This window comes from Protomyctophum bolini, assembly GCF_963924005.1.
Source record: "Protomyctophum bolini genome assembly, chromosome: 1".
Classification (NCBI taxonomy): domain Eukaryota; kingdom Metazoa; phylum Chordata; class Actinopteri; order Myctophiformes; family Myctophidae; genus Protomyctophum; species Protomyctophum bolini.
The window spans coordinates 19,437,042-19,449,746 of NC_137862.1; the positions used below are offsets into that span (position 1 = coordinate 19,437,042).

The 12,705-nt window shown below is 41.7% G+C and overlaps 2 protein-coding genes across 2 annotated transcripts in view; both read left to right on the forward strand.

Annotated features, from left to right (window-relative positions):
• cdkl5 (cyclin dependent kinase like 5) overlaps positions 1–12,705 on the forward strand; it is a 32,432-nt gene that overhangs the window by 6,267 nt on the left and 13,460 nt on the right. The window contains exons 3-10 of the mRNA XM_080771991.1: positions 5,748–5,793; positions 6,595–6,731; positions 7,218–7,338; positions 7,860–7,919; positions 8,706–8,796; positions 11,373–11,475; positions 11,935–12,021; positions 12,511–12,591. Coding sequence (XP_080628117.1) covers positions 5,748–5,793; positions 6,595–6,731; positions 7,218–7,338; positions 7,860–7,919; positions 8,706–8,796; positions 11,373–11,475; positions 11,935–12,021; positions 12,511–12,591 — 726 coding nt within the window. The remainder of the gene's footprint in view (positions 1–5,747; positions 5,794–6,594; positions 6,732–7,217; positions 7,339–7,859; positions 7,920–8,705; positions 8,797–11,372; positions 11,476–11,934; positions 12,022–12,510; positions 12,592–12,705) is intronic.
• zrsr2 (zinc finger (CCCH type), RNA-binding motif and serine/arginine rich 2) overlaps positions 1–12,705 on the forward strand; it is an 80,733-nt gene that overhangs the window by 4,841 nt on the left and 63,187 nt on the right. The window lies entirely within an intron of this gene.

Below are 12,705 nucleotides of genomic sequence, written 5' to 3' on the forward strand. Positions count from 1 at the left end.
TAGCATGGCTGAAACCTATATCTCACAGTATCTCATTGTCTTTATACAATTTTGCAGGCACCATCAGTATACTTTACTTACATTTCTTTATTTTCAAGTGACTTAATGGAAGTGTGACAGACCTCACGTCATGTTGTGTCCGTACTTCGTTTAGACTAGTCAGTGGTTAGTCATTAGTCCTACAACCTATCTCAAACCCTCACCCTAACCCTAACCTCCCACGGGGAAGCACACCTAAACCTAACTTTAATGTCTAACCAATGACTAGTCTAAACTAAGTATGCACCCCCTTAAGGCACCCCTCACCAACCTTATGTCTAACCAATGACTAGTCTAAACTAAGTATGCACCCCAACATATTTCCCTGTGAATAGCCAGAGAACACGGTGACAAAAGCTGTCTAGCTTTGCTGTAAGAGAGCATCAAATTGTACTTTTCTCTGTTGAAACCAGGGCAGGAAAGAAAAGGGTGGCAGACAGAAAGCAGAGCTGCGCATGTGTATGTGTGGATGGCTTTGCACACATACACATTTTTGTGACATAGAGGGAGGGGAGGGAGTATTGTTGCTAAATGGGTCACTCTGACAGTAGTGGAAAAGAGACCTGCTGGGATATGAATAACATAAGACAAGGATTCCTCTCCTCATATTGGCCTAGAATCTACTAGGCTACACGCTTGATTAGAATAGGATATAATAGGCTCCAGATTGTGTTTTCATTACTACCATATTTTACAACAAATGGTAATAAATCTCAATTTGAATCTCAATTATACTACTGTGCTGTACTGCTATTGCTGTGTATTTTTATTTAATTTGTGCTTGTGTGAACCACTTAAACTCAATACTTAGTAGTTTAGGCCCTATAATAAAACTCTTGTTTTCACTCAACACAAAATATCTAATTGAATTTTAGTATTGATCATAGCAATGATCTAGATTGACACAACTAGCAGATTCCTGTTTCTAATGTAAATCATAATGCTCTAAGGCCTAGGGTTTTGAGCATTATGACTTTGAATTTAATAAGAAGTAGAAATGCACTCACCACTGGCATCACCGTGGCCAAAAAACTATATATTATGATATATTGTGACACCAACATACATACATACCCAGCCGATACATACCCCCTAATGACCTTATACCAATTTTGAAACGTACTTTAGTTACATCATCAAGAACAGTGGTCCCTCATTGGCCGGTGGAGTACTATTCTTGGTCCCTGATTGGCGGATGGACAACACCGACATACATACATTCTTGGTCCCTGATTGGCCGTTGGACACCACCGACATACCCAGCCATTTACCGCACGCTCTGCTTGCGCAAGTAACTAGAGCGGTGCCAGTGTTGTGATGTCAGAACAGGCCAGATCCATATATGGAGATATAGGGGTGATCAGGTCCAGAGCCCGGGCAGAGGCTTTTGTGCTGGCTCTGGACAACCGGAAATGCATTCCCCACCCAGTTTTTATGTATGTGTCCCTTTTATGTCCATATATGGAGTTATTTGTCAAGCATGCCAAATGAGGCTTTTGTGCTGGTTCTGGACAACCGGAAATGCAGAGTACCCGTTCAACCCATCTGTCTGTGTCCCTTTTATGCCCATATATGGAGATTGTGATGTCAGAGAACAGGCCAGCTTTTGGAGTTCTGTGTCAGGCATGCCCAAATATGGAGTGGTGTCGCCTGGTGTAGCCCGGGCAGAGGCCTTTTTGTGGCAGTTCTGGACAACCGTGGGTCCGACCGACTCGACACCGGCCATTTTGCTACAGGGTTTAAAAACATAGCATAAAAACAGCAAAGGCAGTCAAACAATTGATTGATACTAGGCTAAAGGGCCAAATTTCAAACTACGTCAAATCAAAATATATAGAAAGAAAAAAGGCCCAAGAAAACGGGAGGGCATATTCCACAGGTGGCAGTTGGTGCCCAACATCCTACCCAATGAGAGCTACAGTATAACCGTAGATTGATGAATAGGTTGCTGGGGCTCAACAGATAACAGTAACTCTTTAATGTATATCGACAGAATTACAGTTCTGGTTTTATAGCAACTTGAAAGATTTACCTATTGTCATGGCTTGCTTTGCAAATTGCGTATTGAAAAAATGTGAAGCTGTATCCATTTTAATCTGGTGATCTAAAGCTGTGTTTACATCAGTGGAACATTTTAAATGAATGTATACAGTATGATGGCTTTGTTGGTTGCAAAGGCAAATCAATGGAAGTCACTGGAGGTTACATATGAGATATGGAACACTGTAAAATCACCAGTGTTTATTTATACATTTATATCTCAGAGAAATCATCCCGTCCTATTCTAAGAAAAGATCATGTCTTAGACGGCCCACCGCGGTCCCATCGCTAGTCACGGTAGATTTAATCATACCTCCCGTTGTTGTCGATCGGCTCTAGAGTGTTTTGGCTACATTTTGCTGCTACAGCCACATCTGGGATAACATCCGGTCCTTCGGTAAAAGTGCTCCGCTACTGTAAATCGCTGATATGATTTCATGGATTAAATAACCCCGGGCAATCGGAGTGTTAAGACGTGTGCGGTTAGGGTTCGGTTAGGGTTTGGGGTAGGGTGTCAGACTGTACATCAGACCAAAGATATGCACCCTGCTTATGTCAGAGCTCGGCCTCCTGACCAGTCGGCTCTCAGTGTGGTCCTTGTTGAAGGACAGTGAGCTCTGAGCCCTCTGTCTGTCAACAAAAGGACAATGGCTCTGCAGAGGAACAAGAGAAAACAAAGACACCAGAGTGAGACAGGCCTGCATGTTGTAATCCCTTTATATTGAGCTACAGTGAAGGCTTGTGTGGTCCGGCATGAAGATGCAAGTCATTCAAATGATTGCAACACCAACACATCTGTCAACAACTTGCCCTCTTTTTCCCCTGAAATAAGTGTTACTGCCATCTTGTTGCTAGACACTTTTAAAGGAAGAGACATAATAATAATACAACTTTATTTGTATAGCACCTTCTTTCATGACATGAAATGCAGCTCAAAGTGCATTACAGAGCAATGGAGAAAATCAGAAAAGAAAAGCAAGGCATGAAACATTAAAATAATAGCAGTAATGCAATACAGTGAGGACATGAATAACAAGGAATTTAAAAGATCAACTAAAAGCAAGAGTGTAGAAGTAGGTCTTGAGCTGTGCTTTAAAAATGTCTACAGAGGCTGCCTGTTGAAAGTACAGTGGAAGTTTGTTCCACGCCGTCTGCCCGTGGAAGCAGAAAGCACTGACGCCACCGTGTTTTTTAGTTGACATTTGTTAGGCACAGCGAGCAGGCCAGCAGTGGAAGACCTGAGGGGGGCGGTTTGGGACATATTTAGGCAGGCAGTCATGTAGGTAGGAAGGTGCGAGACCATTGAGAGCTTTATAAACAAGTAAAATCAATTTAAAATCAATCCTAAAAACAACCGGAAGCCAATGCAGTGAAGCTAAAACCGGGAGTAATATGTTCTCTGTTCTCACAACTCCCTTCAGCCCCACTCCATTCCTCCCCAAACACCCACTGTAAAGACATACTGTACAAACATTCACTTCACATCTGTATATAAACCCTCCCCCCCGACCCCCCCCCCCCCCATTCTACTGAAAAGGAAAGAAAAAGGAAAAAACTAAAAATAATAATAATAATACTCAAATCACAGTTAAGAGTTTTATAAAATAAAATACTCATGTGCATACATACTTCAGCCTGTTAATGATATAGGTGAGGAAAACACTGTTGTCACATTCCACATTTCCATTTGCAACAGGTTAGTCAATTCTGCTAGCCATGCATTAAAAGAGGGTACTTCCACTCCTTTCCAATGGATCAGAATATTCCTTTTTGCGATAACCATGCCATATTGTATAGCTTTATGTTGGTAATGAGATAGAAATGACAGATCTTGAAATCCACCCAGAATAGCACAGTAGGGGTCTGGGGTTATAATACAGTCATATACGTCTGAGAAAAACTTAAAGATGTCACTCCAACATTTAGTTAGTTTGGGGCACGACCAAAAAAGATGTCCTAAACTCCCTCTGTCGTGTTACATTTTGAGCATAGTGGAGAAACAGAGGGATAAAATGAGTGCAGGAATAATGTAGCCTGTGGATTACCTTAAAGGACAACTTTAGTTTTTTTCAACCAAGGTTCATGTTTTAGGTTGTTATTAGAGAAAGTAAAAGGTGAGTAACTTTTTTTCATTTGCTGCTTTCTTTCGTTTTAGGGATTTTTTATTATAAGCAGATATTTCAGGTAGTTTAAATGCTTTCCTTATTCGATACCAGATACTCAGAGATTGTTTAACCAAAAAAATATTCGAGATGGAGGCCAGGGGTTTTGTCGTTGAAAACAAAAGGGCAGGCAGGGACGTTTTATGGATGTCCTGTTCTATGGTGAGCCATGAGGGAGTTGAGCTGGTGATTTTGCCTGGATAAGTGTCTATCCAGTACATTAAAGTTGAGAGTTATGTCTGTCTGTGTTTCATGTAAAACTCTTGTGTGTCTGCGGCAATCGGGGGGTAAACATGATGTGATCCTCGTAATGCAAGCTTGTAACCATAGAAGTCCAGTTTTGGGTTACATTTCGGCGGCAGTGTCTCAGCACGGTCAGCAGGTAGAGTGGTCGCTTGGGGTTTGATCCCCAACTCCTTCTGGCTTAGCATTGAACTGTCTTGAGCCTAAATGCTCCCAATGAGCATGTTGGCCATGTCAAAACATATAGTGACTTGTACATCTGCAGATCTACTATTTTCACAATTTGAAAGTTTCTCATATGATGACATGCCTTCAGGTTAAAGCAGTTGCTTTGCACCACCAAGAGGGTTGATGTTTGTCTCTAGCGCACACATGTATTCACAGCATGATCAAATTCACATAATGGGTCAGTCAAATTTATGTTACAGTCTTGACTGAAGAGGGAATCTTGAAAAGACAAGAAAGTGGCCGCACACGCCAATAGCCAGAGTGCCAAATTGCCAATACTTAATTAGGACGGAGCAGGTTTAGACAAATTAATCCAACATTTCGGCGGTTAAGCCTTTATCAGGGAAGTCTTGACTGAATCCATAACCTACATTGTGTTTAACCTATTAAAATTGGTTTATATGTTGGCTATTCAAATAAAAAATAGCAGATGTACAGGCTCACAGCTGCAAGCTTGTACATCTGCTATTTTTTGAAAAATCTTGAAAGTGTGAGAACTACTGATTTAGAAGGCATTTGTAGAATCGGCCTCTGGTCCACACATTAACTGCCAGGTATGAATTAATTAATTCTTAGCCACTGCCAGTGTTTATCCAGTGAAAACCTTTATTTTGAAGGCCCACCGGGACCAGTGACGTGAACTGGATGTACAATTACAAAACCGCAATCTGGGAAAAGAATAGCGATAAATGCATTTCTTTAAATCGAAAGCGAAATTTTCACTTCTGTTTATTTTGTTTTGTGTGTTTTCCCTCACTGGTATATTGCGTGACTTGGCATTGCAAGTAATTTGAACAGAAATTCACAAAAAATAGTTGATGCTGATTGCAGTGATGTGCTCAGGCCTGGATTCAAGTGGGCAGAAAATATATCTCACTCGCTCTGACTTTCACCTCCTATTCTATTAATAGTAACTTTGACATCCATGCCGACCTTCTGTCACTTTCTGGCTTTCTTTCACTCTGGCTCTCATTCAGTACCTATTTTTCTCTTTTTTTGTGATTAATGTATAAAACTCCTCACTTTGTCTCACAGGAAACCAATGAGCTGGTGGCCATTAAGAAGTTCAAAGACAGTGAAGGTGCGTAAAGCCAGATTTCTTCATTTAGATTTTACGAGAAAAAAGGGTTACTTACACATACGTCTTAGATGCCACTAGCTTGAGCATGATAAACACACACACACACACACACACACACACACACACACACACACACAAATAAAATATAATGTTTTTTTTTGTTTTTTTTGTAATGAGGCTGTTTGTAAGTATGTCAAAATTTGCCTTACTATTTAGAATTTAGGCATTTGGTAGATTCTCTTTATTCAGAGCGACTTACAGAAAGCAAGGTAAACATAAACACATACATCAAATGCATGATAGAGGCAGTGTAGTGCCTCAGTAATCTAGGATTATAGGAACCCTGCATCAGTCTACTCTAAACAGTAGGATATACTATATAGAAATCTGGCATCTGTCTAAATTACATTTTAACCTTTGCATAAGACTCCATGGTCATCAAGGCTAGGTAATGTTCTACGGGCTAGGGTGGAGAAGAGGTCATCGAGTCGTCAGATTAGGGCCCCTTTCCTCCCGATGATACTAATTAAGGCTCTGTTCCATTCAGGGTGCTGCTATGTGCTATTAAGCATGTTGGCTCACTGGAAACACTGCTACACCAGTAGTTCCTAAAGTGTCCTTGAGTGGGTTCCAAATGGCCCCGTATATGGATGTGTAACTCTGAGAGTGTACGAATGGACCCGTAAAGGTCTATTTGGTTCCAGTGTGTAGGAAGTAGGGAAGGGGAAGGGGAAGTAGGGTGAGTTCTTTCCAAAATGGCTGCTGTGCATATACCCCATCATGTTTTCTTCCCCCCCCCAGAAAATGAGGAAGTTAAGGAGACCACACTACGGGAGTTGAAAATGCTCCGCACACTAAAGCAGGACAACATCGTTGAACTGAAGGAAGCTTTTCGTAGAAGGGGGAAACTCTACCTCGTCTTTGAATACGTTGAAAGGGTCAGCATTACTACATTTTAGTGTGTGTGTGTGTGTGTGTGTGTGCGTGTGTGTGTGTGTGTGTGTGTGTGTGTGTGCGCGTGAGTGATCAGCCACAGTGGTCAATAGTGTAAACAGCAGGGTCAAAGGTCCTACTCTAAACGGACAAACGGGCACGGACAGACACAGGGACACACATACAGTAGCCATGTAAAGGAGCGGTGTGCACCGCCAAAAATGCAAGAATTACAAAAATAAGCAAGGATTGAGGTCCTTGGCCTGCTGTCAGAATGCACAGGAAATATGATTCTGATCAGCCTAGTAGTGTAAGATTGTGGACGGACACACACACACACACACACACACACACACACACACACACACATACACAGACGATTTGACGAATGCATGCATCTCCTGACGGAGATAACAACACAGGGCAGGTCATCATACTGTAATACGTGTTCGTCATGTCCATCAAGTTATCCTTGTGTTGATGCCTCGCAGAACATGCTGGAGCTGTTAGAGGAACTTCCCAATGGCGCCCCACCTGATAAAGTACGCAGTTACATCTACCAGCTCATCAAGGCCATCCATTGGTGTCACAAGAACGAGATTGTACACAGAGGTGAAGAATCATTCTTATCCTGGAAATCTATATGTGACAGACACAGATATTCATACCTAGTTTTCCATGGCTGTCCACTGAATTGCCTTGCACAATGCCATCTAGTGCAGTGTTTCCCAAATAGAGGATTGTGACCCATTTTTGGATCACAGATGCGTTATTATGGATTATGAGTATATATATATTTCTTTATTTCAAAATATTTGAAAAATAATTTAAGAATAAAGCTTGAAAGAAGCTCGAGGAAGGGGACAGGTTGTCTCGCTCCCGCTCCCAACCATCTTTTTCCAGTTAATCATAAACTGGCACTAACCATTATAGAACAGCCTCCCCCATATTATACACATTTGTCAAGCTATGACTAAGGAAGATGTTATATATATACAATTGTAAATGGTATGCAGCCTATGTTGCATAATTATCTCTAATTAGAATAATGTGGCATATAATGTGGTAGTGAATAGTGATAGGTAAAAGGTTGTTGGAAATGTGTATTATTCATTAGCTTTGTCTCTCCACAGACATCAAACCTGAGAACCTCCTTATCAGCTCTGAGGACATTCTAAAACTCTGTGACTTTGGTAAGATCACAACGTCATCATCTTGAGCTCCTATTCTTTTATTTATTCAGCTAGACCTATTATATATGTATGGTACAGTAAAAACTCATCATCTTTGAGGTCTCTATTGGTGTTTGCCTGGATCGAGATCAGTTTTTTTATGACAACACATGAATTTGTCTTTCTTTATTTTTTCTTTTTTTTCATTCATTCTACATTTAGTTTTGGAATACCTTCAGAAAACATTCAATTGGCTTTGCGTCCTTGACGTTAAGCTCCAAAATACCAATTCAAAGCTCCAGAGCATGGATTCTGTGTCCTTAGCTAGTTTGGCAAGTTGAGGGCTGTCTATTGTCTGACAGACTGTGGGACACCTTATTAACTATGCATACAGTACTGTCAACCATTCAGAGCATCCATTTAAAACCTTGGGGAAAGGTCATGTTTTCCACAATGCTTACATTTTGGCAACCTAAAGTGTGCATAGTTCAGCCACTTCAGCACCCTCTGGTGGATCAGTTTGCATACAGAGTGACAGAAGATATACACAGATGGACAACTAATAATTTTGTGATGTTTGTTTATATTAAGGTCCTTTGTTAAATTATACAAAAAAATTGCTCATTATTTCACAATATATGTTATTGGTATTTACACTTTACCAGTTCATGCATGCACGCAAAAATGTTTCTTCTTCTAATCTATGGCATCACTCTGAAGAACCAGTTTTGGCAGTGGCACCATTAGTTTTTGGTGTGTAGTAAGACTTGATTAATGATTGTGTTATTTCTCATTGCCCTGACTCAGGTTTTGCTCGCAACCTGTCAGAGGGCACCGATGCCAACTACACTGAGTATGTGGCTACAAGGTGGTACCGCTCACCTGAGCTACTGCTGGGGTGAGTGTGAGTGTGAGTGTGTGAGTGTGTGTGTGTGTGTGTGTGTGTGTGTGTGTGTGTGTGTGTGTGTGTGTGTGTGTGTGTGTGTGTGTGTGTGTGTGTGTGTGTGTTCTCATCCGCACGTTACACATGCAGGTGCTTTGATGCCTGCACCACACCAACGCATGACACGTCATGCATGTGACTACGCAAAATGGTATGCGGTGCTGCGCAATTCGACCAGAGTAAAGACTAAGAGCTCGATTAAGCAGTTCCAATAATATTACATATAATATTACAGTTTTAAGAGGTGGGGGCGTGTGGAATGTCATATAGCAATTCTGGGCATGCTAAGAACCACTTTCGACACCCCGTGGATTGTGCAAAACGGCCTTGAATTAGTCATGGGAGTGTTTAAGGAGTGTTTGAGACGTACCCAATCAACATGTCCGTACTATTCTCTTTACCAGTCAGCTGATGTCACATACGGAATGCGCACTTTGGGGATCGTGGTATTACATTTCTTCAGGCTGGCACCAGAAGACATGACATGACTTTGTCACATTTGGGTTAATTATTCCTATTGCACTGCATGCTGTCACCTTTATGCCTCAAAATAAGTCACATGAGTTGAATGCGTGCTGCATGCTGTGCCTGTGGTCCCGATGGTATATGGTCTTCGCTCGTAGCATTTTATTAAAGAAGACTTGAATCGGGTGTGATATCCCAAAAGAATCGCATATAACAGGGGTCTGTAACCTATTTTAAATGAAGTGCCATGTTATTATTTTCTAGATAGTGAGTCTGCCATATCCAGATACATTTTTATGACACCACATTAAAATAAAAAACATATTTTGATTGTCCACAAATATAAAGTTCTTCCATCTTTTTAAATATTTTCTTGCACATTGTTATAATGATCATTATATATCCCCCTGCAGTCAGAGTTCATAGTTTTAATGAATGAACAGAAGCCGCTTATAATAAACAGACATGGCAACACTCCAGCAGCCTCCCAGAGCCGCTCAAGTGTAAAATCAAACAGTGCTTTTTGCATTTAAGAGGTGGTCAGACCCACGTCTTATCGTTATGCGCTGAGTGTTTTTAGGTCAAGGGGCTTAATGGCAAATTGCACAAAGCGTAAATAATTAACATATGGACACTCCCACAATGCTAAAATATTCAGGAATTTCGTATGCCATATGTGTGTGCGTTCAACACGGGCCGATACGGCTTTCATAATACGTTTGGGCACAGAGCGAGGCCAATTTATGTATTACCACATGGGTTTTACCACTTTCAAAATCGACCTATGAGTGTGTGTGCGTGCTTATATTTCTATACTTGTGAGGGCATCTCCCAACAAGTGATCAATCGTCATTGTGAGGTCAAGTTCCATGTGTCGTTTTTCCTATCTCTCATCTCACTGCTCATTTTCAGTCTCTCACACTTCTGGCAATCAGCTACAGTTCGCCAGTTCGAATCAGCGGTCCGACACGTTAAAAATTACCACTGCTGAAGTGCCCTTGAACAAGGCATTGAACCACTGCCATGAAATGTTCTATGAGCAGGGCCTGGCTGTAAACAAGTATCTGATGCTTAGTCCAGTTACCCTGGGTAAACATAGTACCTTTCCTTTCCTTTTACAACCGAGTTAGCATAATGAATCAGGTATTTGAATAAATGCAAATGCATCACCGGCAGTCTGTGCTGTACATGCTGTCCTGAATAATGTGTCATGCTTCCAAGGTTTGAAACGATAAGTAAAAGACTCTGCGTCAGTGCTGTGACTTGAATGTCCATTCTGGTTTGGACACCAGGCATTGGCCTGATTTAGTGAATACCCAGGAACATTTATTGAGACAGCGTTTGAATGCCACCCACTCAAATACTCTCTCACTCCAACTTCACTGATCTTTTCTGCCTCTGCTCTGTCAGCTCTCTCCTCGTCTCTCAGCCACACTCCTCTGCTCCTGAATGCCTTGAAATCGCCATGTTCGTCGGTGACAGCCAGTCAGCCATCATCACCACCACCACCACTAACATCCCTGTTCATCTCCCCCCACTATTATCTCCTCTTGGACTTTACGTGTGATATGACATAAACGTGAGATGTTATCTGTATGTAAGCCCATTACAGCCATCATTGTCATCAGCACCCAGTCATCCATTACCACTTTTGTGTCACTTTAGCTTTTAACCACTTTAACCATTATTTTATACTTTGGCTATAAAAAAATAGCAGCTATAGAAGCTCATAGCATGGAACTTAGTGCCGCGCGTGTACTATTTTGAGATGGGTGTCGGCAGCTAAATATATATCATTTTGAGGCTCCTTGACATGAAAAGGTTTGAGAAGCACTGACATAGAAACAGGTTTTTCAGAAAACTGAAAGGATTTAGAAGACATTGTAGAATCAGTTCCTCAGGTCATAATGGGGTAAATGACAAAATTATCCTTTTCTGATCAGAGATTTGTTGAAACACTCCTCCCCCTGCTCCCCTCCTTGTCTGTCTGTCTGTCTGTCTGTCTGTCTGTCTGTCTGTCTGTCCCTCTGTCCCTCTGTCTGTCCCTCTGTCTGTCCCTCTCCTAGTGCTCCCTATGGCAAGGCGGTGGATATGTGGTCTGTGGGTTGCATCCTGGGGGAGCTGAGTGACGGGCAGCCCTTGTTTCCTGGTGAAAGTGAGATGGACCAGGTTGGCGAATCAAAATTATCTCTCTTATCCCAGATTATTATCTTATTTCGATAAAAAAACACTTATTGCGCCGTTATGTGAGTTACTGTATGTTTTTGTTAGATCACTGTTTCCCAAACCGTGGATCGGGACCCATTTGTGGGTCACTCGAGTATAAATCAATTTTTTTCATTTAAAAACAAAATATATAATTATTAAGATGTTACACATTTTAAAACAAACAAACAAATTCCATCAATTATGATGATAATAATTAAGAAGTTGTGAAAATAGTTGATCTACAAGCTAACAATGTTGCCGCCTGTAGCTCTGCTATTCACTAGTTTGGGTCATGGGCATTGAATCTCTCTTTTGGGTGACCTACAGTACACACACTAGCATTTAACCTGAACTCTTGCACAGTGCTCTGTGTGAGGATAAGTTCTATGAACACATCATAGAGGATGTTGTCCTCCTCAGCTCTTCACCATTCAGAAGGTACTAGGATCTCTCCCTGCAGAGCAGATGAAACTCTTCTACAACAACCCTCGCTTCCATGGAATCAGGGTAAGGAACTGTCTGTCTGTCTGTCTGTCTGTCTGTCTGTCGGTGTCTCTCTCTCTCTCTCTCTCTCTTTCTCCCCCCCCCCCCCCCCCGATGGCACTGTACCAGTACCATGACTGAGTGGATTGCTATGACTCATGAGATAGGTTGGTGTTCACTGTGGCACCCAGTGTGTGTGTGTGTGTGTGTGTGTGTGTGTGTGTGTGTGTGTGTGTGTGTGTGTGTGTGTTTAGTTTGATCTCCAGTAATACATTTCTGTTATTATAATTTGCTACATCTTGCTGGTATAGATAACATGCATCGTGTATTGAAAAGCCAAAGATGCATATTCCTTCTCATCAACATCAAATGTGACTGTGCGTGTGTGTGTGTGTGTGTGTGTGTCTGTGTGTGTGTGTGTGTGTGTGTGTGTGTGTGTGTGTGTGTGTGTGTGGGTGTGGGCCTGTGTGTGTGTGTGTGTGTGTGTGTGTGTGTGTGTGTGTGTGTGTGAAGTTTCCCTCAGTGACTCATCCTCAGACACTGGAGAGGAGGTATCTGGGCATTCTCAGTGGTCTGATGTTGGATCTGATGAAGGTAAGACATAGTGTAACAATATGCTTTTATCATCCATCTTTATCACATCTCCACAAATCTCCAACTCTGCCGACATTTATTTGAGTGATGTGTAGCAGAGTCCGAGTTGATGTC